At 42.2% G+C, this 27,390-nt stretch overlaps 1 protein-coding gene across 8 annotated transcripts in view; it reads right to left on the bottom strand.

Moving 5' to 3' along the window:
* Nucleotides 1-15,521, bottom strand: part of suclg2 (succinate-CoA ligase GDP-forming subunit beta) — a 301,122-nt gene extending 285,601 nt beyond the window's left edge. Inside the window, exons 1-2 of one of the 8 annotated variants that reach the window (XM_048548127.2) lie at nucleotides 15,420-15,520; nucleotides 12,669-12,754 (exon numbers count right to left, since the gene is read on the bottom strand). In XM_048548127.2, the coding sequence (XP_048404084.1) occupies nucleotides 12,669-12,720 (52 nt within the window). In that variant the 5' untranslated portion in view covers nucleotides 12,721-12,754; nucleotides 15,420-15,520. Of the gene's footprint in view, nucleotides 1-1,269; nucleotides 1,313-8,136; nucleotides 8,325-12,668; nucleotides 12,755-15,419 lie in introns of those variants that run through there. The other 7 variants (XM_048548132.2, XM_059649925.1, XM_048548133.2 and 4 more) reach the window with 7 other exon arrangements.
* Nucleotides 15,522-27,390: the final 11,869 nt, after the last annotated feature.

Raw genomic sequence — 27,390 nt, 5'->3', positions numbered from 1 at the left:
GGCACTGGAGGGGGTGCAAAGGTGGTTCACTAGGTTGATTCTGGAGTCGAGGGGGTTGGTTTATGAAGAGAGACTGAGCAGATTGGGATTATATTCATTGGAATTCATAAGATTGAGGGGGGATCTTATAGAAACATATTAAATTATGGAGGGGATAGAAAAACGGAAGCAGAGAGGTTATTCCCACAGGCAGATGAAGCTAGGACAAGAGGGCATAGCCTCAAGATTAGAAAGAGCAGATTTAGGACTGAATTGAGAAGGAACTTCTTCACTCAGAAGGTTGTTAATCTATGGGACTCCTTGCCCAGTGAAGCAGTTGACGCTACTTCCGTAAATGTTTTTAAAGCTAAGGTAGATTTTTTTTCAATAATAAAGGAATTAAGGGATATGGTGAGAGCACGGGTAAGTGGATTTGAGTCCATGAAAAGATCAGCCATGATCTTATTGAATGGTGGCGCAGGCACGAAGGGCCAAACAGTCTACTCCTGCTCCTAGTACTTGTATCCTAATTTCCAACCAGTGCTCAGGTAGAGAAACACTGAACATTCCACACCATTGTGCTACATGTAAACCTGTTTCTCCTTTGGATATAAGGATATTCACACTACTATTCAAAACTTAACAAGTATGCATCCAAGAGAAATACTGGACATTCCAAATGATCAAAACTAGTCACCTTAATCAAAAAGCCATTCTCAGTGATCCTCCAGTAATCAGGAAGCTCATTCAGCCCCAAGAGGAAGAACAGCTCGGCAGCCGAAACCCGATTTGGTAGGAGATAAGGGGGACTGCAGCTGAGCATAACCGGGGGCCCTCAATCCAAGCAGTATTGCACTGTGATACCAGCAAAGTTTTCTGATTCCAACTAGATATGTGCTCTGCGGTGGGGTGGCGCTATGTGTACGCCTGGTGTGAGCAGTTCACGAAAGGAGTTTGACAGCCCGAACAAGAAGCAGGCCCCGCACACAAAGGAGTCCTTGAGTCAAAGCCACAAGGCAGGGAAAGGAGATGGGTGAGGCTTACCAACCCAGAGAAAAGTTCCCGCAGACACCCCTGAGTCAAGGACTCCGCAAGCCCTCCACGCCGAGAGCAACCCTCATAACCACTGAACACCATCAACCGATCATGAACCTCGCTCGGTGTCTGGAGGCGACTGAAAGCATGCAGAGCCATGAGACACCGATTGGAGCAACAGCAGCAACATGCACCACTATCAAAGACAACAACCCACTGGCAAGGACAACCAAGAAAGAAACTCAATGTACTCACCCGTCAGGTCCAACACACCTAACTGCATCAGCAGACAACACCACACTGACAGTTATCAGCACTTGCGGCCCTCCACGGAGCACCAGCTACAAAGAGAGACCTTGGACAAGAGCAAGTCAAAAGCACATTCCACTCCAGAGGCAAGCCTATGGTCATCAAGATCCTCTAACCCAGCTTGGCTAGCCTAAAATAGGGGAAGGTGGAGTTTGGGAGCAAACGGTGTACGGCATCCCTTAGGAAGGGAAGCAGGGTAATAACTTCCGCTAAGTCAATAATCTCTCTCTCTCTCTCTCTCTCTCTGTCAGCCATTAGGTAACAACCATTCACTGTAACTATTAAATCCATTGTATTAAGTCTTGGCTTCAAAGCTTAACTGGAGTCAAGTTAAGTGTGAGACAGGTCTGTCAGTGATAGTCAGCTTTGATGTTAATTTTCCAGTCTTCCTGTAAATATATTCAATTTGCTTGTTTTTCAATATCATCAAGGACATCTAGGTCCCTTTGACACCAACACTTCCAAACATTTTACCATTTAAGAAATACTCTACATATCTGTTTCTCCTCCCAAAGTGGATACCCTCACATAAGATTCGAATTGCTGAGTTCTAATCCATTCATTAATTCTGTCCAAAATATACCTGAAGAGACTTTGCAGCTACCTCAAAACAAACATTTGCATGTGGCTTTGAACAATCTGCAAATTTTGAAATACTATATTTGGTCCCCCAAGTCTAAGTCATTGATATATATTTGAACAGCTGGGTCCCCAGTATAGATCCTTGTGGTACACAACTAAGCCTGCATCCTCTGGAGTTTAGAAGTGTTAGGGAAGACTTAATTGAAACACACAAATTCCTGAGGTGAGTTCACCAGATTGATGTCGAAAGAATGTCCCTCAAAAGAAAACAATCTAAAAATAGGGGTCAATGTTTAAAAATAAAGGGTCACTCATTTAAGGCAGAGATCAGGAAACATTTCTTCTTTCAGAGGGTTGAGTTTCTTTGGAATTCTCTTCCTCAAAAGGGAGTAGACAGAATTTTTCCATTTTTTTTAAGGTAGATTTAGACTGATTTTTGATTATGAAGAGGATGAAATATTATCAAGAATGCATAGGAACACAAAGTTAAGGTTAAAATCAGATCAGTAACAATCTTATTGAATGGCAGAGGAGGCTCAAAGGGCTGAGTGGTCTACTCTAGTTACTTGCTCATAAATTTGTGTGTCTCCTCTCATTGTTTCTCAACTCCAATGAGTACAAACCCAGTTTACTCAACCTCTCATAAGAAAATCCTTTAATACATAAAAATAACCTGGTGAACTTTGAGACTGCCTTCAATGCCATTATATCTACAGGTTGAATCACAGAATCCCTACCATGTGGAAGCAGGCTATTTGGCCCACTAAGTCCACACTGACCCACCACCCCTACGCTGTCCCTGCAGCCCTGCATTTCCCATGGCTAATCCACCTAGCCTGCATGTCCCTGGACACTATGGGCAATTTAACGTGGCCAATCTACCTGACCTGAAAATCTCTGAACTGAGAGGGGAAACTGGAGCACCTAGAGGAAACCAATGCAGGCAAAGGTGGAATGTGCAATCTCCACAAAGACAATCACCAGAGTGTGGAATTAAACCCAGGTCCTGGCGCTGTAAGGCAGCAGTGCTAATTACTGAGGCATAATGCTGACCCATAGAACCAAAAACTGTTCTGACTCATGTTTGTATAGATTTAGCAAGAATTCCCTATTTTCATACTCCATTCCTTTTGATGTAAATGCCAAGAGCCCATGTGCCTTCCCTATTACCACTGAACCTGGACGCTAGCTTTTTGTGATTTACACACCAGGACCCACAAGTTCCTCAATAGCTGCACCGAAGCTATTCTGACCCACTCTCACTCTCACTCTCCTAACCCTTCCTTCAGTGCTTTTCAGTCTGGGCTCGAACCTGACTTACTCAACACCACATAATCCTGGTCTTTACAATGTTAAATGACAGCAAAGACTCTACAATGTTGGCCCAAATTTCACTAACTCTAAAATAAGTTGCCAGAGGAAATATCAAGCCAACAGGATGATTAGTATGGCACAACTGTAAAAACTCAAATGGCAACAGAGAACATTAACTATTTAAAACTTTCAATTCTGACAGCGAGATCTGAAATAAATGATCTAAATTTAATCTGCCATATTTATTCCAAAACAAACATAACAATATGTTCAGCAATGTCTGTCCAAAAGCGAAGTAGCAAAACAACAAAGCAATGTATTGTTTAACATAAACCTATTCTGGTAAGATTCTCAATATGTTTTGACGATTAACAGAGTTACAAATAAAAGAATGTGAATGTCTATCTTGGTGTGATGAATCCTTCCTTCTGTAAACATTTTATGGGTTCAGAAATCAGCAGAGTTGCGAGGTCGCTACATTCAATTCTACTCAGTAATAATGGCAGTGTTTATTCCTCATTGAAAAAAAATCCACAGACAGAACTGGCTTGAAGAAACTATCTGAGATAATAGGAACTGCAGATGCAATAGAATCAGGCACAACAAGGTGTCGAGCTGGATGATCACAGCAGGCCAAGTAGCACCAGAGGAACAGGAAGATTGACGTTTCGGGCCCACACCCTTCTTCAACAATGGGGGAGGGGAAGAGGTTTCTGAAAATAAACAGGCAGAGGGGGAGGCAGATAGAAAATGGATAGAGGAGAAGATAGGTGGAGAGGAGACAGACAGGTCAGAGAGGCACGGATAGAGCCAGTAAAGGTGATTGTAGGTGGGGAGTTAGGAAGGAGATAGGTCAGTCCAGGGCAGATGGACAGCCAGTCAAGGGGGAGAGATGAGGTTAGTTGGTAAGAGATGGGGGTGGGGCTCGAGGTGAGACGAGGGGATAGATGGGAGGAAGGACAGGTTAGGGAGGCGGGGACAAGCTGGGCTAGTTTTGGGAGGCGGTCGGGGGAGGCAAGATTTTGAAGCTTGTGAAGTCCACACTGATACCAATGGGCTGCAGGGTTCCCCATCGGAATATGAGGTGCTGTTCCTGCATCTTTTGGGTGGCATTGTTTTGGCCCTGCAGGAGGCCCTGTATGGACATGTCGTCTGAGGAATGGGAGGGGGAGTTGAAAGGGTTCGCGACTGCAAGCTTCAGTTGTTTATTGCGAACCGAGCATAGGTGTTCTGCAAAGCAGACCCCAAGTCTCCACTTGGTTTCCCGAATGTACAGGAGGCCACAACGGGTACTGCAGATACAGTATACCACATTAGCAGATGTGAGGTGAACATCTGTGTAATGTGGAAAGTCAGTGGAGGGGGATTGATCAGGCCTGCAGGACAAGAAGTAGCAGAGGGCCTTTAGGCCATCTGCATGGGGAATGCAACAGCCTTCAACCTCATCGTTCCCTGGTCCCGCACTGCCACTTCTATCTCCTTCCCAAAATCCACAAACCTGACTGTCCTGGTCGACCCATTTTATCTGCCTGTTCCTGCCCGGCCGAATTTATTTCCACCTATCTAAACTCCATTTTCTCCCTCTTGGTCCAGGAACTCCCCACCTATGTCTGTGACACCACCCATGCCCTCCACCTCCTCCAAAACGTCCAACTCCCCGGTCCCCAACGCCTCATCTTTAGAATGGACATCTAGTCCCTATACACCTGCATTCCCCATGCAGACGGCCTAAAGGCCCTCCACTTCTTCCTGTCCCACAGGCCCAACCACTCCCCTGCCACTGATACCCTCATCTGCTTAGCTGAACGCGTCCTCACCCTCAACAATTTCTCTTTTGATTCCTCCCACTTCCTACAGACAAAGGGAGTGGCCATGGGGACCCACATGGGCCCAAGCTACGCCTGCCTCTTTGTAGGTTACATGGAACAATCCCTCTTTCAAAGCTATACTGGCCCTAAACCCCACCTCTTCCTCCATTACATTGATGACTGTGTCAGCGCCACCTCGTGCTTCCACAAGGAGCTCGAACAGTTCATCCACTTCAACACCTTCCACCCCAACCTTAAGTTCACCTGGACCATCTCTGGTAACTCTCTCTCCCCTTCCTGGACCTCTCTATTTCCATCTCTGGCAACCACCTGGAAACAGATATCCATTTCAAGCCCACCGACTCCCACAGCTACCTAGATTACAACTCCTCCCACCCACCTTCCGACAAAAATGCAATCCCCTATTCCTAATTCCTTTACCTCCACCGCATCTGCTCCCAGTTTGAGACATTCCACTCCCCGACATCTCAGATGTCCTTGTTTTTCAAGGACCGCAACATCCCCCTGTCAGTGGTCAAGAACGCCCTCAACCGTGCCTCCCACATTTCCCACAACTCATCCCTCACACCCCATACCCACAATAACAACCAGAACAGAATCCCCCTCGTCCTCATGTACCATCTCACCAACCTCTGGATCCAACGCATCATCCTCCGATACTTCCGCCATCTGCAATCTGACCTTACCACCAAAGACATTTTTCCCTCCCCACTTTTATCTGCTTTCGGAAGGGACCACTCTCTCTGGGACTCCCTTGTCCACTCCACACTCCCCTCCAGCCCCACCACACCCGGCACGTCTCCCTGCAACCGCAGGAAGTGCTACACCTGCCCCTACATCTCCCCCCTCACCCCCATCCCAGGCCCCAAGAATACTTTCCACTTCAAGCAGATGTTCACCTGCATATCTGCTAATGTGGTATACTGTATCCACTGTACCCGTTGTGGCCTCCTCTACATGGGAGAAATCAAGCGGAGGCTTGGGGACCGCTTTGCAGAACACCTATGCTCGGTTCGCACGAAACAACTGCACCTCCCAGTCACGAATTAATTCACAGGAATTGCTAACACGCAGTGATACTATAAAAAAGTCCAGTCTGAGAAACGGTGGTAGCTGAGACAATAGTTCCATAATATAAAAACTAGGTTTTGTATGTTACCAAAGTAAATTCTTAAATTTGGTAAGAAAAAATACATTTTAAAATTCCAGTTATACCCATGTTTATTTTTAAAAGATGTGTCAGCATCTTTACACGTGGTTGATTCAACTGTTTTGGGCCAAGGCAATAGTACATTTTGCAGCCCTCAGATTTCGCTTTTAACTCAAGTACAATATAACCCCATTTCCAATCACTCCTTCATTTACAGGATTCAGTGGTACACAAGGCAGTGAAAAAGATTGAACAGCCTTTAGAGCTTTAATTCAGCATCATTTCTGAGGCAATGAATATTAAAGGCTGTCAAGGAAATGTAAAACTATAATCAGGATTGAAAGGTTGTAATTTTAAATACCTTTCCACTAACTCTTTCATTTAACAGTTTCCAGCTATACCTTGTGAATTTAATGAAATTTTCCATTCCAAATTTTATAAAACATGTAAACTAAACTTGAAAAGGTGGCTGCAGTAATTATATCAATTAAATGTCATTAAAATCATGATTAACAAATTACAAATCTTAAAACAGGAGATTAATTCTGATTATATTTTTAATTGCTTCTCTAGCTGAATATTCCAGACATCAGAAATGACGTGTCAACATCCATGTGAAATACAAGTTTTTTTTAATATATATTGATGTCCCCAAAGCCTGCTCTCCCTTTTCTACTAGGCTCTGTATCATTGTTTCCTAATGTCTAAAGGTCTAACACCCATAACTCTAAAAAGTGGCCAAGGGATTGACCAGATCCCAGCCATAGTCAGACACAGGGAGTTTACTCACACTGTGGCATGCACATCAACAGTACATTATGTACACATGTAAAATGACAAGTGGTCTGTATGACCAACTTTACTTTTATAAATGTTATACTGCTACAAAGTGGCATTCCTCTTTCTCATTGATAACTAATATCAATGTAACAGTTTCCAATAAGACATCATTACTCATTGAGGAACATCATTAAGAAACAGCAGTTCAATTTTACATTGGAAATTAAAGTCTGTAAAATTGAAGTTTTTCGAACATTTAACCAATATAGTATATACCTTCCTATCCTGAAATTGCTTGGACAAGGTTACACAGTGAGTAAAAGCCCTACAAGTGCTTGCTCCACAACAATATTCTTCATGTGTTACTTTGAAGAGGGTCAATAGATCAGCGAACTATGAAGGACAGCACAAACAAGTACAACTTCCTTCTTATTTGATGTCCTCACATGTGTGATTTACTACAGTACTCATTGCACAGCAGGGAAAATGTAGTTTGTTTTGGCAGGAAGCCTGGCTTTTCTTTATAATTCTTCCATGTAGGAGTACAGGTCTTTATCACAGTCCAATTGAGACTGGTTAACTCAGCACACGAATGGAATTAGGCTGAATTTCTAAACTGTGTTTAGATTATACATTGCAAAAAAGAGACCATTCATGCAACTCCTACTGGTCTGTGCCAGTGTTTATGCCTACTACTTCATGTTGCCCAATCAGCACACAGTTCTATTCCTTTCTCACTCTAGCTGGACCTTACATGGTCCCATGCTATTCAGCTGAATTAATTCTTGTATTACCTTGTGTTGGCAGAGCATTGGGCCTGGAATTGTCAGGTGAACTGACAACTGAATGAGGACATAGGAATTGGAATGGGCCATTAATTGAGCCTCCCTGTCAGTCAATGTTTTACAGCTGATCATTTCATCTCCTTATCATTTAATGTCATTTGTAACAAAGTTCTGTCAGTTTCTGACCTAAATATGCCCAATAATTGAACTTTCACAGACCTCAGCAGCTAAGAATTAAAAAGATTCATCTTGCCCGTGCACTGTTTCTTTACTCAGAATTAAGACCCTAGTTTTTAAATAACTATATTGCATTGAAACTTCATTACAAAATTTTGTTATGTTATGGTCAGTATTTTAGTGCATGCCCCCTCACCTTGGGTTGAACCAGCACCGGTTGTCTCTCTAAGTCCCTTCCTGGTTTCTCTGCTTCACCTTCACGTTTTGATGCTTCGCATATATTATTCAGTTGGCCACATGGGTGATTGATGATGGGTTATAATTTTTAAAAAAACTTCAGTGATTTGTGGTGGAAAAACCATTCAGTTGTGTATGATAGCACTTCTGGATATAAAGAGAAAAGAATTACATATCACCTTTAAATCCGATAATTTTATACCTGTTTCTTAGGTGCAGAACAGACACCTAAGTATCCAAAATGACAGGCAGGACATGTGCACATATGACCAGAACTGTTCTGCCTTCCATACTGAAATAGGTGAAAAAGAAAGGCCTGAGGACTGCTATTGCCGAGGTTGAAGAGGTACACATTTTCCTTCTCTAATCCCAATCCTCTACTTGTAACAATTGATTTTAAATTTATGATGATATGGCCAATTATAAAAGTCTCAGACCATGACAGGATCAGTATGAAGAACAAATCATCAATGACAAATAACTGATTTAACACCAAAAAAAGTTACACAAGAAAATTTGTAAATATTATTGACATTGTTATGGTAATTTTCATATATGTCAAAGACATAAATCTGAAGAGAGACAAAAATAAAACACATAATTTGTACAAAAGGACGCAAAAAGGTCCAGATGGACAACTTTTTTCACACAGAGGGTGGTGAGTGTTTGCAAAAGGCTAAGCAAAGATACTGATGGAAGCGATTACAATTTTGTACTTAAAAAACATCTGGGCAGGTACATGGATGGGATAGGTATGGAGGGTTACGGACCAAATGCAAACAAATGGGTCTTGATTAATTGTTAAAACTGGGCAGCAAGGAAAAGTTAGGCCAAATGGGCCTGCTTCCATTGCTCTAAACCTCTATGACGATGACTATGATAGCTTCATAGTTTGACAACGCCAACCCAGGCAATAACTTACCCACAGAGCCTCTAAGAACTTTTGAAAGGATTTTCTTCGTGCATCTGTGTTATTTTTCAAGCTTTAAGAACATCTTAAAAATATTAAGTTTGACTATTTGATAAATGGTGTGCTATTTAGGTTTAATAGACAATTTTGTTATTTTTCACAAAATTGAATGTCAAAGAGTGACCAGGAACAACGTGATACAAAGTAAACTCTGTAACTATCACAGATCGTCCTACAGAGTGCTACACACTGCAGTCACACAAGCTGCACAAAATGCAATCTTGTTGGCACCAACTAAAAACAAGCAACAGAAATGATATTCAACGTGCACTCATATATATCCTCACACCGTCTCACATTCATTTGTAAATTCACAAAACAAACTTGCGGTCATAAAACTCCTCTATCACAGGAAAACTTCTCAAGGTGCTGCAGAGGGAAAATAATCAGATTAAGACACCAAAGCAAATAATAAATGATTAGAACTGTTCGTCAAAGTAGCCATACAATGAAGAGAGAAGGATAGGGATTTAGGAAGGGAAATCTGGATTTGCAACAGCTAAAGGCACAAATACCGCTGTGGTGCAAAGGGAGTGAGGATGTATTGGAAATAAGCACAAGAGGAATGCAGAGATCCTCAAAGATTATAATGTTGAAGATAGGGGTAATCACTTCCATTGAATAAATTCTAATGTTATAATATATGAATATGTTTAGCTAAATAATGAAATCTAAAAACATAAAAGCCACCTTTTAGTGACTGTCATCATCTCCACAGTGCACCCTACTACTCCAGCTCAATAAAGTCTAAGGAAAACCAAGGATGGAGAACCATGGATAGGATGAAATAATCAATGTCTTTTCCCCAGGGTGGGGGAGACCAAAGCTAGAGGGCATAGGTTTAAGGTGAGAGAGTAAAGATTTACAAAGGATCCGAAAGGTAAAGTTTTCATGCAGAGGTTGGTGCGTGCATGGAACAAGCTGCTACAGGAAGTGGTGGAGGCAAGTACACTTACAACATTTAAAAGGCACCCACCTGGGTAGACGAGTAGGAAGTGTTGAGGGAAACGGGCCAAATGCCGACAAATGGGACTAGGTCAGATTGGGATGTCTGATCGGCACAGACGAGTTAGACTGAAGGGTCTGTTTCCGTGCTGTATAACTCTATAACTTCACTTTACAGTTTCACTTGCGCAGCAGTGATCATTCACAATAATTTACAGTTTACAGTTATGAATACTAAACAGTCCACTAAAATTGAATTCCGTTTTAAACTCTGTTCTTCAACTGTCCTAAAACTAAGTACATCCAAAAGACCCAAGTTGGCAATCCACTATTTTGCCCATTAATCTGGCCAGCAGTTGCTCAAGGTTACACAAGGATAATGCACCTTGTTAGAGCAGATAATAGGAGTTATACTGCTATAAACATAAAATTGATGGAGGTTATATTTCCTGCTTGCTATTGTAAACAATGGAAATTTAAAACAATCAAGATGCCCAAAATATATTTTTCTGATGAACTATTAACAGCAGAATCACCAAAATGGAGGACTTCTCGCCTGTATGATGCTGGTGGTTCCACAAGCAAATCTACAACACACCAATTAAAATAAAAAGGTAAAGGCAAATAGCAACATATTTTCTAGTACACACACACACACACACACACTCACACACACACACACACACACACACACACACACACACACACACACACACACACACACACACACAGAGAGGGGGGGGTTTTGGATTGCCTTATAAAACTGAACAGAATATAGGTTATTGTCCACAGGTTTATTTAAAATCACAAGCTTTCAAAGCGCTACTCCATGGTCAGGTGAACACTTGACCTGTTGAAGAAGCAGTGCTACGAAAGCTTATGATTTTAAATAAACCTGTTGGACTATAACCTGGTGACGTGACCTCCAACGTTGTGTTCCCCAGTCTCCACACCAGGTTTAGAATAAAAGCAATGGCGTATTTTCTTTTGCAGTGACACTGGTTACACTCCGTCAGTGTTAAGTGGGGTAATTTTGCCATAGCAAAAGATTTCACACTTGTGAAAAATGATCTAAGTCCTGGCTGTTTAGCTAATGCCTTCTCCCTTTTGCAGAAACCCTCTAGTTCTCAGTGAATAATTGGTGCTCCAAGTTACTTTTTCACTGGGTACAGGCTTTTGTGGTTGATGAGAGACAGACAATGAGACATTACTACAATTCTTTGCAAATCTGTTTTCCCCCACCTGTTAAATTCTTGTACTCTAACGCACCTATTTAAATATAGTCCCATTGTGTATTCTAGGGTCTAGTTCCATTGTCTTTTCAAATTGGATAGCTAGCAGACGAGCTTTTCATTTCCCACTGTGTGACATATGCATGAATTAAATAAGATACGAATCTCTTACCACTGACTTAGGTGTCAACTGTACAGCTTTTGGATTAAATGGTAACTTCAATGCAAACTGCTTATCTTTATCTTACGCTGGTTTCACAAATCTTGCTTCAAACTATAGTCATGTAATCATTTTGGATAGTACTTAATCTTTTTAGAAGTCATTTCAGTTCAGGAGGTTTCAGGTATCAAAATCAGATGATGGAAGTTGAATAGCAAAAATCCACATTTGCTATTATCATAACACTAGCAGCATAACTCATCATAAGAGTTATGGCGCAGTGCCACTAACCCTTCGGCCACAAAGGTGATGGTCCAGTGGTATTATCGCTGGACTGTTAATCCAGAGACCCAGGTAATGTTCTGGGCATCCGCATTCGAATCCTGCCATAGCAGATGGTGGAATCTGAATTCATTAGTAAAATCTGGAATTAAGAGTCTAATGATGGCCATGAATACATTGTCAATTGTTGGAAAAACCCATCAGGTTCACCCCTTTCCTTTAGGGAAAGAAACCAACATCCTTACCTGGTCTGGCCTACATGTGATTCCAGAACCACAGCAATGTGGTTGATTCTTAATTTTCCTCTGGGTATTTAGACATGGCAATAAATGCTGGCCTAGCTGTCACTGCCCTCATCCCATGAATGAATGAAAAAGAAAACAGGTTCACTCAATGCTCAGTGAAATCCGGGTTCCACCAGCTAGAAACAGAGGTCCGGCAGCTACTCACAGAATCCAACCAGTGTGCATGTATATGAAACACTCCGGGTGATGATTTTGAACTTTATCCATCAGCCATACATGGTAATAGGATAACACAAAGCAACTTGTGACATAGCAGCCATCACAAGTTCAATTACACATGCAACTGCTAATTTCAGATTCATTAAAAGTAATGTTGGCAAAGAGATATTCCTGTTGTCATATTGGTTTCACTTCCAGAGCCCAACCTTTTCCCATTTGAATGCGTCCCCGCTCTGGGTCAAATTCATCTTTGAAACTGGCCCAATATTCCTCTCTCAAATGAGAAAGGATGTTAATACATTCCTAAAAACTAAATCATGATGGGAAACGTTTGAACATTCCTCTAATTCCTTAATTATGCAGAAGCATAATTCGATACTCAGGGCAACCTTCTGTCATATTCCATTATTTAAAATTGTAAATAAACCCCAAATATACCAAAATAAACAGGAAGCACTGAAATTCTCACAGACAATCCTCGAACAGCCATTTTGCGGCATTCATCACAGACGAAAGCTTCAAATCTGAGGAATAATGGACAGATGAAACTCAATTATTTTTCCAAAGAGTATCATCCACTGATCTTGGATTACACATGCTGAAGAAAATCCAGCCACAGTCATATTCATATAGCTTTCATCACATTAGAAACACTAAAACTATGAAGATGTTATTAAAATTGATTAGTGGTATGTTATTGGGATTCCCATGAACTATACCAATCATAAACATTTTATTCATAAAATAATTAAACTTCAAATCACTGTATCACCCACGTTCACACCATACTACTGTGCAAGTCACTTGGTAAGCTTAAATAATATCAACAGGGTTCCTTTGTCAGATTTTCTTCTCAATAAGATCCATACCTTAAACTCATCATGGAATGGCAACAGCTCCTATTTTGCCAGGCACAGCAAGTCACCTTCAAAATAGGTCAAATATTTTCAGCTATGAAATCAGCATAGATTCTTCACCCCCATTGGCAACTTTTAGTAGTCTTAAGATTTGAGGATGAGAAACAAAAGGACCGCACTGTCGAGGCATTCCATGTAAGAATGCTGAGAATAATTCCACAATGATACAAGATCATTTCATTCCAATACAAAAGTCCCAAATCTCAGCACCTACAGAATGAGTTAATTTGTATTTATACCATTCCTTATTGTAGCAGGAAATACCAAAATATTTTTCCACTAATGCATTACTTTTGAATATTGAACTGTTGATCTTGAAACATGAAACAAAGGATAACTTGCACAGCTGGATAGCACTCTCATCGAACAAAGGGACCTGAGAGTGCAGGTGCACAGTTCCCTGAAAGTGGAATCGCAGGTTGACAGGGTGGTGAAGAAGAATTTGGCGCACTTGCCTTCACTGGTCAGTACGCTGAGTGTAGGAGATGAGGTGTTATGTTGCGACCGTACAGGACATTAGCTAGGCAACTTTTAGAATACTGCATTCGATTCTGGTGTCCCTCCTAAAGATGTTAAATGCGTTCAGGAAAGATTTACAAGGGTGTTGCCAGGTTTGAGCTACAGGGAGAGGCTGAACAGGCTGAGGCTTTCTTCCCTGGGGCTTTGGAAACTAAGGGGTTACCTTTCAGAAGTTTATAAAAATCATGAGGGGCATGGATGGGGTGAATACCCCAAGTTCTTTTTCCCAGGGTAGGAGAATCCAAAACTAGACAGCATAGATTTCAGGTGAAAGGGGAAAGATTTAAAAAGGACCCGAGGGGCAACGTTTTCATGCAGAGGGTGGCATGTGCACGGAACAAACTGCCAGGAAGTGATGGAGGCAGGTACAATTACAGTATTTAAAAGGCATCTGGGTGGTTATATGAATAGGAAGGATTCAGAGTGATGTGGGCCAAATGCTGACAAATTGTTCTGAGGAAGGGTCACTGGATCCGATTCATTAATACTGATTTCACTCCACAAATGCTGCCAGACCTGTTGAGCTTTTCTAACAGTTTTTATTTATTTATGTTGCTAGCAACCAGGGCTAGATCAGACTAGGATACCCAGTCAACACAGATGAGTTGGACCGAAGAGTCTGTTTCTGTGCTGTATAATTCTATGACCCTTGCCTCTGAACCACAGGGTCCTGGGTTCAAATCTCCTTTCAGACTGAGTGCATAAAAACCAAGGTGGACGTGCAGAGTATTGAAGGTGTTCCATAGTTGGAAGAGCAATTTTTTGAATGAAATAGAAAATCAAGATCCCATGGATGTGTGATGTTATTTCAAAGAACAACCAGTGTCCTGGCTAATATCTGTCTCTCAAATCAAAATGCTAAAAAAAAGACAGATTATTTAGTCATTTTCACAATGGTAACATCATTCACAATAAGAAAATATTTTGGCAAAATATAAATGTTAGTCTGTAATGTTGATGCAAAATAAGCAGTTGCACCACTGGTACACAATCCTAGTTCCCCATCCTTTTGAAACGTGTAAATTTCAAACTTGTCAAACATTTTGCATTAGTCTGGTCTCTTACAAATGTTTTAATAGAGTTATCTCAATTCTAGCTAGTGGTCACAAACTCCAACCCTGCAATCAGAGTCTCATGCAGATCCAAAGGCTGCCCCATTTAAATCCCAAAGCCCCAAGTTACTGTCAGCCACCCTACTATCTGTACTGGGCACGGCAGAAGATTACAAAGGTCAATACAAGGTTTTATTGACTCTGCTGAAAAGGAAAGACAACTCTGCTGACACGATGAAAATTCCAATAGTTCGAAAACACAAACAAAAGCTTGTGAAATGCACTGCAAAATAAAACCCCAATGTTCTTACAGTATTCTATATATGTTACAGACAACCTAAACTTTCCTCGAAAGGCCGATCTTAACAACTTCGGAGGAAGTGCGACACTTTAACGTGTTTTGATAGCTTTGTTTTAAACAAATGTCAGCGATTACGGGAAGCGATGATCTAAGCAGTTTGCAGGCTGTATCTGACAACAAGTCATGGGCTGTAAAACCTAGCATATTGTTGGAGGAACCAGGACAGGGATAGAGACAGAGGGTCCACTCCAACCCGGGACAGGGACACAGCGGGAGCAGGACACTGCCACAGACCGGAGCCCAGACAGTGGAAGCGGGGCCTGAGCAACCCCGGGCCGGCTCCATCCGGACACGGAGTGTCGCCCTCCCCCTGAGCCGAGTCCCCATTCCCTGCACCCACCTGACGGGGGGAAGCGGCCGGCCGGCTGGTCCCTATCCACAAAGCTCTCACCGCCTGCAACGACATGGAGGCCGCCATGTTACTATCAGGGAGGGCGGGGCAGAGGGAGTGGGCGGGGCAGGTGAGGGGGACACGTAACCATCAGGGAGGGGCAGAGGGAGGGGGAGGAGCAGGGGGTGGGGCAGGGTGAGGGGCTACGTAACCATCAGGGAGGTGGGGCAGAGGGGGAGGGGCAGGGCGAGGGGCTACATAACCATCAGGGACGGTAGGTGAGGGGGCCACGTAACCATAAGGAATGGAGGGACAGGAAGGATCAGGGAGGAAGGGGTACAGGGAGCGGGAGAGGCAGGGTGAGGGCCCCATATGACCATCAGGGATGGAGAAAGCAATGAGCGGAGGGAACAGGCAGAGAGACAGGGAGAGTGGGTTAAGTGAGGAAGGCGGGAGGAATGGATGAAAGGAGGGGGTGTGGAAGGTAGGGGAGAGGGTGAAAAGGGGGTGGGGTGATGATGGTATGAGTGAGGTATGATGGTGAATGTAGTGAGGCATTTAGTGGAAGGCAGGGAGGGAAAGGGGAGTCACTATTTTCACACCTCCAGAGTAAAACCACCAGTGTAGACACTTTCCCTCCCTCTCCCTTCTCCTTTCCCTCCCTCTCCCTTCTCCTTTCCCTCCCCCTCCTTTCCCTGCTCCTCCCTACCTTTCCCTCCTTGTTACCCTACCTTGTCAGTATTTTGCAGAGACCATTCCCTCCAGGACACGCTGGTCCACTTCTCCTCCACTCCATCAACTCCCCACAACCCCAGCAACTTTCTATATAATGCTCAGACAGTTTTCAGGTGAGGTAGCAGTTTACCTCAAACTACTCTACTGTACTCATCAGGGTCTAGGCCCAAAATGTCAGCTTTCCTGCTCCTAAGATGTTGCTTGACCTGCTGTGTTCATCCAGCTGTACACCTTGTTATGTCTACCATATTGACCACAATATGGTCTCCTGTACACTGGGGAGACAAAATTGGGTACTGCTTTGCAGAACACCTATGTTCTGTCTAAAAAAACAACCCCAAGCTTCTGGTTGCCTGCTACATCAAAACCCCGCCATACTGTCTCAGGCTTGCTGCAGTGCTCTAGCAAAGTTCAGCACAATCTGGAAGAACAACCTGTTTGTTGCCCCTCCTGCCTTCAGAGCTTAATATCAAGTTCAATAATTTTAGGGTCCGAACACCACTTTCCATGACGTTTACCCACCCCCATACCCTGCCTTGTCATTATGCAGGCTGCTTTCTTCACAGCAACACATTTTCACCCACTAATAATACTCCCCGATCATTGTTATCCATCTTTTGCCCAACTGCTACTCCATTTCTCTGGGCTCCATCTCCACCAAGTGTTTACTTCTTTACCCCAGCCAATCACCTCCTCCCATACCCCCTCTCCCCAGCACCTTCAGCATAGTTACCATGTTTTCCTGGCTACAATCAATTCTGAAGAAGGGTCACAGGTCTTGATTTGTTGACTCTTCTTTCTCTCCACAGATGATGCCAGACCTGCTGAGTTTCTTCAGCAATTTCTGTTTTTGTTTCAGATTTCCAGCACAGTCCTTTGTTTATCTGTTTAAAGTTTATTTGACAGAGGCTGACTGTGATTTTGCAGTAATGTCCCCAGGCAGTGAGAAACAGTTTACTTGCCTGGATGTGCTCTCCCAGTGCAGACAGTGAGATCAGTGCTCTAGGTATGCATAAGGACTCCCTTTACGTGCCTATTTGCAACAGTAGCCACAGGTAGCCCTAAAGTGTTGTTCCCCACTACAGTGATAACCTGGTTGCAAAGGCCATGTTTTTATTTATTGTCTTTTACTTTAGCATAGACTCAACGATGAAGTGAGTATTCTTGTTACTCCAATCCCTGTCCATGCCATGTCCATCCTTTCTATGTTATCTGTCTCAAGTCATTCCCCTCTCATTGCTTTTATCTTTCTCGTCACACCCACCCCACTTCTCCTTCCTATGCCATTCCCATTCTTCATTCCAAATCTCTCATGTCACCCTTTTCCCCCTCTCTTCCAAGCATTCTCTCTCCCTCTGAAACCAATTCCTCCTCCCATCCTCCCTGCCCGATGCTTTTCCCTCTTCTCATCTCATTGACCACTCCATTTGGCCTGTTTCATGCCTCACACCACCCCCCACATGCTGCCATAACACCCATGTCACTCACCCTTATCAACCTTGTATTTTTCTATTCCTCCATGCTGTTCACCTGCACCATATGATTTCTCCATGCAAATGTGATCTCACCTCTGTCCCATGCTATCTTGCACTTCCATACAATGATGTCCTTCCTGTACCATATTTCCCCTTCATGGCATCTCCTCCTTTAACCTCCCCCACATCCCCTTGGCAGTTCTCCATCCACTCCAAAGTTGACATCCCTTCCCCTTTTCACTCTACCCCACTTCCCAAGCTATCTCATTTACATGCCTTCTGCCTGTCTCCACTCCTACTGCATCCTATTACTACTCAAATTGATGACATTATTAGTGGCCAGCACACTATAAATAATAATGTTCACACTTTGCAAAACATCCCATAGTAGCTGAAGCACCAAAATACTGTTTAAGAAGATAAAATATTTGCTCAGTAGTTGATTACTCACTTTTTATGACAGTTGCTTAAAGTTCCCTATTATTTGGTGTAGGTTTACAATACAGTCATTGGCCAAGGTTTCATTAAACACAAGCTTCAAACAAGCCAGCATAAGCAACTAGCTAAGAATTGATTAGTTTAATTCCAATATAAAGTAGTGCACATACAGGGAATGTTGCATGTCACCATCTGATGTGCAGCGAGTTGCTTTCATCCTTTGTAATTTGACACTCCCAAACCTCTTCAAAGAAGAAAATTAATTGATAAAGAGCTTCATGCTGCATGTGTCTACTAGACTAGTTATCAAGCATAATAACATCATAACAACACAGAAAGGAACTATTCAGTGAACTAAGTCCATGCGAGCTTTCTGTAGATAATCCAATCAGGTGCATTCTCAGTGTACTGAATAGTTTACTCCTGCTCTTACGTTCCTGTGTTTCCATTTCCCTCACCCACAATATGCCAACACCCTGACATACTGGCATCAACATCCCCATCCGCAACATTCACCTCCACCCTGTCCATCTGCTCTTATTCATATGGCACCTGTCCAATCGCAAACCTATCCACCTGGTCCCCTAACCACTCAAAAAAGCTGCCACCCTATTCCCACTGTTAATCTACATAGTTACCTTTTCACAGCAGCTGTTAGATTTTCAAGCTGTGTTGATGGACATTTAAATCTCAGAACTATCCTGCACGATAGGGAAGGTCATTTTAGAGGAGTGCTAAAGGAGCCAGCATTAGAATTCCTAGCTCGAATTTGAAGCTCACTGCTACCACCAAAAAATAACAGTGGAATGGCAATCTCGCTGAATGTTTGAATCAGCAGTTGGAGAACTGGTGCCAAGTCAGTTTTATTTTATCAAGGGGCATGGCGAATGCTGGCAAAGTTAACTTTTTAAAATGTAATGGCAACTAACGTTATAATGCTACAGCAAGGACACTGCATGCTCAGGGATATTCACTGAGCCCATAGACTGTACCTGCCTGCATCTCCAGTCTCTTCACTTGCCGTCTTGGTTGCTTGCATCATCTTTGCCTTGGACTGTCATGCAGTTGTGCACTTTGTTCCCTCAGGCAAAATTACTAGCCTCATGGTACGAAAATAAAACAATGAACTGTGGATGCTGGAAATCTGAAATAGAAACAGATCGCTTGAGAAATCAGCAGGATAGTCTGAGACCATTTTTTACAGGAATGTAGAAGGTTGAGGGGTGACCTTGCAGAGGTTTGTGAAATCATGAGAAGCATAGATAAGGTGAATAGTAAAAGTCTTTTCCCTACGTTGGGGGAACTCATTACAAGGGGATGTATTTTTAAGGCGAGAGCGGTAAGATTTAAAAGGGACCCAGGGGGTAACTTTTTCAGACACAGGCTGGTTCATATACGGAATGAACTAACAAAGGAAGTAGTAGATATAGGTACAGTTACATGTAAAAGGCATTTGGACAGATACATGAACAGGAACAATTTAGAAGGATATGGGCTAAATATAGGCAAGTAGGACTAGATTAATTTTGGAAACTTGGTTAGCATGGAAAAATTGGACTTAAGAGAATGTCTCCATGCTCTATGACTCTATGAGGTCCGGCAGAATCTGTGGAGAGTAGACAGAGTGAATGTTTTAAGTCCAGTGACCCTTCTTGAGAACTGATAATAGCTAGGAAAAGACTGAAGATGGGTTTGTAGGTGAAGAAAGAGTAAGTGGATAGGTGGGGATGGAACCCAGAGACAGAGAATGACAGTAAGGTAAAGGAATGAATGAAAGTAATCCAGGGAGAAAGAAAATCTTAAAATGGGTTAGCTATGTTTAAAGCAGCCATATCATGACAGAACGTGCGGTGTAGGGGTGGGTAAAGGACATGGAAGAAGGTTCAAGTTCTAAAATTATTAAACTCAATATTGAGCCCTGAGGGCGACAGGGTCCACAAATGGAAAATTAGATGCTGTTCTTCCAGTTTACACTCAGCCTCACTGGAAAACTGTGGCAGGCCCGAAACAGAGATGTTGGCCAGGGAACACAGGGGTGCCTTGAAGTGGTAGGCAACTAGAAGTTCAAGGTCATTCTTGCAAACAGAATATAAGTGTTCTGCAAGTCAGTGTTTTAACTCCCCAGTGTAGAAGAGTGAGTACAGTAGATAGCTTGAGTGAAGTACAGGTAAATCACTGCTTCAACTTGAAATTGTGCCTGCAGCTTTGCATGGGAAGGTGCTGGGGTTGTAGGGAGCTATTGGGTGTGGAGTAGGAGTGGACTAGGGTCCCCCTGAAAGAACGGTACCTGCAAAATACTGACTAGGGAGGTGAGGAAGATATTGTCGTGGCATCCTGCTGGAGGTGATGGAAATAGAGGCATATAATTCTTTGGATGAGAGTGTTGGTGGGGCGGAAAGTTAGGACAGAAGTGTGGGAAGGCTCATATTACTTCTCTCTTGCCATTTAGAGCAGACACAAAACAGGGAAGCTTGCCTTTATTGCCAGCTGGCTTCAACCAAGTCGAGGGAGACAGTCTGTGGTCGGAGGGTTCTGCACAGTCAGTCAAGGGTATCTTCTGGATATCAGTCTAGAGGTTTGGACATAGCCAGTCAGGTATTCAGTACAGAAAGAGTCAGGATTCTGTCCTCATAAGGGTTGGGGACCTAATTGTGAAATAGACCACCACCCACTTTTACTCCTTCTGCCATACTGGGGTCTGTTATCCTCCTGGAATGAGAGAATAATAGGTACTGTAGGAGATGAAAATGGGTGATACAGCTGTTACTTTTGGTGCAGTTGGAGAGATGTCTCGGACATGTGAGTATGCAGCACAGAGGGCAAACAGTTAGTGTTTTGGGAGTTGGGATGGATGAGAGTGAGTGAGGGAAGATGTAGCAGGCAATAGTGAGAGTGGTACAACATGAACCTTGATGAAACAAGGATGAATTAGCAGATGTAGAGTGAGTGTGAGGTATTGTAGAGAAGATGGTGGCACATAAGCTGTGGGAATGGAGAAGGACATTGACCTACTTCGTACAGTGCTGGGTAGTCCTCCAGATGGCTGAGATTGCATGAACCTAGGCGGTAATCTTGGACCAAGCTGGCATGGTCTGGTGCTTTGTCTTCTACTGCTGGTCCTGGGGACAAAGGAGTCCTGCTTCTGCCCACTCCATTCAGCAGGACCTGCAACTCCCTGCCCACAAAATGGGTCAAAAATTTCCTCCTGTTTGACATGCCCAGGGCAAATGCTACAGATTGACTGTGCTTGCCTGTGTGTACAATGGCCTTTAAAAGAACGCAGAAACATAGTAGCCATTGTTTAGAATCTCTCTTATTGGAGGGTGTCATTGCCTGAGTAACATGAATGTTACTTTCAGCAGATAACCAATGAATGGTGAGTTATTCTGGGAACAGCTCAGTAAGATTTGGATGGAATTGGACATGAGGAAAACTTGGGGGAGGACTCAATTGTTAATGAGTTGCATTTCGAAGATATGGCGAGAAACTTCATTGGGCATTAAGGCAAGAATTCCTGAAAAGAGCTAAATACAACTTGCACCAAAAACAAAACTATGATTCAGCCCATTATCCCTCAAATCTAAAAGAGGGCTCAAGTATCAACCCTCAGTGTGATGGTGTATTGATAGTTATAAAATTAAACTGAATTCTGACAGCTATCATGAATTACAGTCTTTTCAGCTGGTTGGTGGGCTAGCTGAATGCCTAGAAAATGAGATGAAAAGTACATAAAGGGATTCTGCACAGACAAGCTATTTGCTTCTCAACTGGACTATTAAGGAAGACTGACTAGAATAAAGATTTACCATGACTGTTTATGGTGTATTGTATCATATGACATAGATGCTTTGTAATAAAGAAGTTCATTTATTTGATAGAAGAGTTTGAAGTTTGAACATTTACAAATGAAACATATTTCTTTATTTAGTCCTGGGATGTGCATCATTGGCTGGTCAGCATTTAGTGCCTATCCCTAGTTGCCCTTGAGAAGCTGCCTTCTTGAACCACTGCAGTCTATGTGCTATAGACCCAGAATGTGTTAGGAAGGATGTTCTAGGATTTTTATCCAGGTACATTGACGGAATGGAGATATATTTCAATGTCAGCCTGATTTGCAGTTGGAGGGGAACTTGCAGATGGTGGCATTCCTATATATCTGCTACCTTTGTCCTGCTAGATGGGAGTGATCGTGGGTTTGGAAGATGCTTTTGAAGGATACTTGGTGAATTCCCACATTTTGAGGATAAATATACATTGCTGCTACTGAGCATGGGTGGTGCAGAGAGTGGATACTTGTAGATGTGGTGCCAATCAAGTTTGTTCTGGATGGTGTGAAGCTTTTTGAGTGTTGCTGGAACTGCATCCATCCAGGTAAATGGGGACTGTTCCATCACAATCCTGACTTGTGCCTAATAGATGATGGACAGGTTTTGGTGAGTCAGGAGATGAGTTACTCACCACAGTATTCCTCACTTCTGACCAGCTGTTGTAGCCACTGTATTAAATGACTAATCCAGTTCTATTTCTGTCCAATGGTAACTGTCACCTCACCTCTAGAATTCAGCTCATTTGTCCATGTTTGAACCAAAGCTGTACTGAGGTCAGGAGCTGAGCAGCTCTGCTGGAACCTAAGCTGGGTTACACTGAACAAGTTATTGCTAAGCAATTGCTACTTAAATGCATTGTTGATGATACCTTCAATCAGTTACTGATATTGTGAGTAACAGAAAAAAATAATAATTGGCCGAGTTGGAATTGCCTTGCTTTTTGCATCCAGGACATACCTAAGCAATTTTCCACATTGTCAGTGGATCCCGGTGTTATAGCTGTACTGGAAAAACTTGACTGGTACTGCAGCAAGTTCTGTGCTAGTGCCAGAATGTAGAGCAGCCCATTTTTTGATATTGCGTAGAGGAAATTGAATCCACTATGACTGGCACCAGTCAAGACTGGGACCTTTGTGGTTCAGAGCCTAACATATAAAAGTAGGCTTGTGCAGTAGGTAAAACTCAGGGAGAGGTCAACCTGAATTTCTACTCTTTCTATTACATGCTACATGTACTACATGAATAAAATCAATTTCATACACTTAACCATCACATATTTAGTTGAAATATGTAGCCAGAGCTACAGTTGGAGGATTTGATAATTATAGAACAACAATAACTTTGTAAGGAATCCCATGCTTGAGGAAACCTTTTCAGGCCCTGCTATGTCAAGACAATTTTATGCAAAAATAATACTAAAGTACCAACGTTAAACCAAAAAAGTTAGACTGATAATATATTGGGAAAGATGTTCTGAAATAATGTCTCAGAAATTCTACATGTTAATTCCAAATTTCCCTCTTCCAATCCTGCGAAGCCATTTTCCAGTTGGGTTGCTTGACATAAATATTTTTAAAAATATATTCTCATTATTTGGAGGTCATGTTTTTCCTTCATAATTGAAATATTTCATGTGTCAAATTTAAAAAATTGAATCAATTTATGCAATAGTCTTTATTACTTTATCATTAGTTAAGATTTTGAGCAAGAAAAGCAATAGGAGGAGAGATTGAACCCATTTCCGTAAAAGCATCTACAATGGAAGGATTACCTTATCCATTCTTATATATCTGCTGTCAAATCTGCTGAGATTTTCAGACCTGTTAGCCCGGGTTTTGTGTTGGTAATGAGAGCAAGATGAGCAGTTTGTCATTGAGATTGAAAACAACTTCTGGAGTCCTCAAATGCATTTCTCCAAAGGGTTTAATTTCAAATCAATGTAGGCTGCAATTACTGGGAAATCTTTGGCTGAAGAGAACTTCCACTTTTACTCAATATCCTATAAATACGCTTATAAATGCCCTGGCACCAGAATTAAACTGTCATCAAGAAAGAGATAAAACATAATACAAGGGTTGCTAAAGACTGTGGGCAACTTTCTTTCAGGTAATGGTAAGCATCCTTGTTTTGTTGATGACTGCACAATTGTAAGTGGTTTCTTTTTTCTGTTCCCCCACATGAATATTATTTGATCCTAGTGTCAAATGACATCTATTTTGCCATCTCTTGTCAGTTGGGTGTTTCCAGTGTTAAGGTTCCATATTTCTCCCGTACTGTATAGCTTGTTTTCATGCTAGGACATCAGGACTTTATAGAGAAGAAAATTGCACAGATACAGGGTTTGCTTCAACTTTTGTGTTTATTATTAGTAGTCATGTCTGCAGGGTTTGGACTTTCTTTCCCCATTAACCTTTCATTGAGTCCATTTGGAATGGATTCCAACTCCTCTAGATCCAGTTCAATTGGTTTACCTTTTAAATTTCTAGGGTTTTTTTTGTCTGATACTCTTAAATTACCTTTTTAAAAACATTTTCTTTTCATCCCTCTTTCTCATTTACCCTGCAATTACTTCTCTCAGTTTCTACTACGCATTCACTTTCTGTATTGCATCATTCCAGTACCACTCTCCAAGCGGTAAAAATACACACCATTCTCTCCTTCAGAACTAGGTAACATATTGACACATGAGACATTTTCACTGAGCGCCATAACCTCCACCACGAATGAATAAGGACTCTTAAAAAAGTCAAGAATTTTGTCACCTTCACAGATTTAACCAGAACTGACACTTTTGCAGAGATAATGGGAACTGCAGATGCTGGAGATTCCTTTGCAGTTGCAGTTGAGTTGAATTTCCAGTTGTTCCAGAAGAAAATATTGCAGAGAAACAGCTGGCCATGGTGATATTTGTCTCAATTCCACGTCAGATATTGCAACCACATGCCTGGGAAAAAATTCAAATTCCTCTGGATAAACAAGTCTTAACACAAATCTGTGATTATGGTGCCAGCGTGCAGCTCGAACTCACAATATGCCAGCTGTGCATGCACTGACCCATAGTTGTTCATTCCAGTTCCCTGAGCAAAAGTGAAACTGAATTAGCTATACACAGCTTGATTGTGACTTTGCTGAACTGTTGGCATATCATTGACCTGCCATTAGGACATTGATGCCTGAGTTGGCCTTTTGATGAATCCCACACCATGAGAAATAAAAGCACAATTATGTATATGCTGGTGCATGAGACACAGTAGGTATGACTATTATATACAATGCAAAATGTACAATAAAAATCTTACTTAGGTGTTGAATTTTACATCTAAAGGAAGCGTCATATTTTGTAAAAGTGCAGATATTATAATTCAATGTTTAAACATAATCAAGAAAAAGTTAATTAACTCATGGCTTTACAACTTGAAACTGCAAATCTTAAATGTGTTAACGCCTCTTGTTAACTAAAAGGTTGAAGAAAGAATATAATTTGTGAAAGACCTTAGTGAAAGACAATGAAGTTAAAAAGAAATAGAGCCTATACTTTAACTGGCTTATATTTGAAGTTGACCCAAGAACAAAGATAGGAGGTGTAAGTGGAAGGCTTTTTCTTACTCACTCAGGGGATATGTGTGTTGCTGGCTGGACCACCATCTTTCCCATTCCTAGTTGCCGTTGAGAAGGTGGCAGTGAGCTGCCTTCTTGAAACACTGCAATCCATTTGCTGTAGTTAGACCCACAATGCCATTACGGAGGACATTCCAAGATTTTGACCCCGTAAAACTGAAGGAACAGTGATATACTTCCAAATCTGGATAATGAGTAGTTTGGAGGGGAACACGAAGGTAGTGGTGTTCCACATGTATCCACTGCATTTCACCAAGCCATCAATTCTTTCAATTTTAAAAGAACTCTGTAAAAGTTTAACACTAAGGAGATTTTTAATTCTTCTGACTTTATGAGCATTATTTGATCCTAGTGTCAAATGACATCTATTTTGCCATCTCTTGTCAGTTGGGTGTTTCCAGTGTTAAGGTTCCACATTTCTCCCGTTCTGTAAAGCTTGTTTTCATGCTCAGATGTGATGGTGTCATGTCTCTTTCCAAGTCCTCTTTCCAGTGTTTATAAGCCTTTGTTGTCTGTGTTGTGTACTATCTATTAACTTCATTCATAGCATATGTGTGTTGTCTTCATGTCCCCTACTAAGTAAATCTTAACTTCAAAGTGAACCTTTTTGCTGATTGCACTGGAGTCTTTAAATTCCTTGTTCCACATGAATCTTTATCTTTAAATATTTTTAATACCAACGGATGTCCTACCTAGTTAGTTATGATAATTTCTCAATCAAAGCAGATTTTGCTACAATATGGCCCGCTCAATGTTTACAAGGGTTAACCTGAGGCAAGTGTTGTATCTTTTCTCTGTAGCCATCCTTTGGTACCTCACAGGAATGAGGAGCCATGTCCTCATTGAACAGCCTTTATCAGCTAGATCATGCCCTGAAAGCATGCAAGGGTACTGAAAAGCCATGATAACAGGGATTGCCAATATATATAGGTGTTGTGGCTGTTTCTTGTAAACCATGTAAAAACCTGAAGGATACTCTTCTAATGGCTGTGAGCTACTTGTGCATTGAGTGGGTGGAAAGCCTTCCTGCTGATGAAGGCCACTGGCTGGTGAGTGGGAGCTGTAATATCATTTGCATGGATTCAACTGTGCCTTTCATCTGGGAAATCCAGCAATAGCCTCAGATCCAGCAGTTCTCTCATCTTGGTTGTTTTGGGGTGGTATGGAAATGAACATAACTGTTAGTGTGCTGGAACAGGTCATCACCCAGCACTGTGCTGCATCAATGTGCTGCAGGCAATATGAGCCCACCAATATGTCCAAGGAATCCTGAGGATGATCCTGAGGTGCAGGAAGCTAGTGCCATGATGATATTGTCATTGGGTGGTCATCATCAAACATGAGGTTTTGCTTCTCTTCCAGAATAGCATACAGGTCATTGATGGCTCATCACCTGCAGCGAGAGAGATGGCACCCACGAGGAGTCCAAATGAGCCATTTAAGTGGTCAGATAATGGTGATTCCTACCGCAAGAGGCATTTTGCCTGTATTGTCAATCCAATATCATGGAGGGTGACTCTCAAGTGAAAACTGGGCCAATCCCAGTGGCTCCTGAGGGTCATCTTTATTGAGTAAGCAGTAACTAATAGACAAGTCTCTTGCAGAAAGGTCACACCCCTGGCAATGGTACCGGCTCTGCCTCACGACATGCACCATAATCACAGGGTATGCCTACCTAACCCTGGCATCTCACAAGCCAAATTATCAGGTTTCAAAGATAGCCAGCCATTCAGGAGCTTTCCCTTGCAGCAGCAGCTATAGAATTGATAAAGATGTGAATTTTCAGCCCTCTGATTTTGCGAGGACCTTTTGGGAATGAGAGCCAATCTTAATTAGTGAGGGGCAAAATGGCCACTACTTAATTGGTCAAGAGAGGGAATCTCTCTA

Source organism: Stegostoma tigrinum, chromosome 11 (assembly GCF_030684315.1).
Source record: "Stegostoma tigrinum isolate sSteTig4 chromosome 11, sSteTig4.hap1, whole genome shotgun sequence".
Classification (NCBI taxonomy): Eukaryota; Metazoa; Chordata; class Chondrichthyes; order Orectolobiformes; family Stegostomatidae; genus Stegostoma; species Stegostoma tigrinum.
The sequence above is the reverse complement of the archived record's forward strand: the minus strand, read 5'-3'. Positions and strand labels throughout refer to the sequence as shown.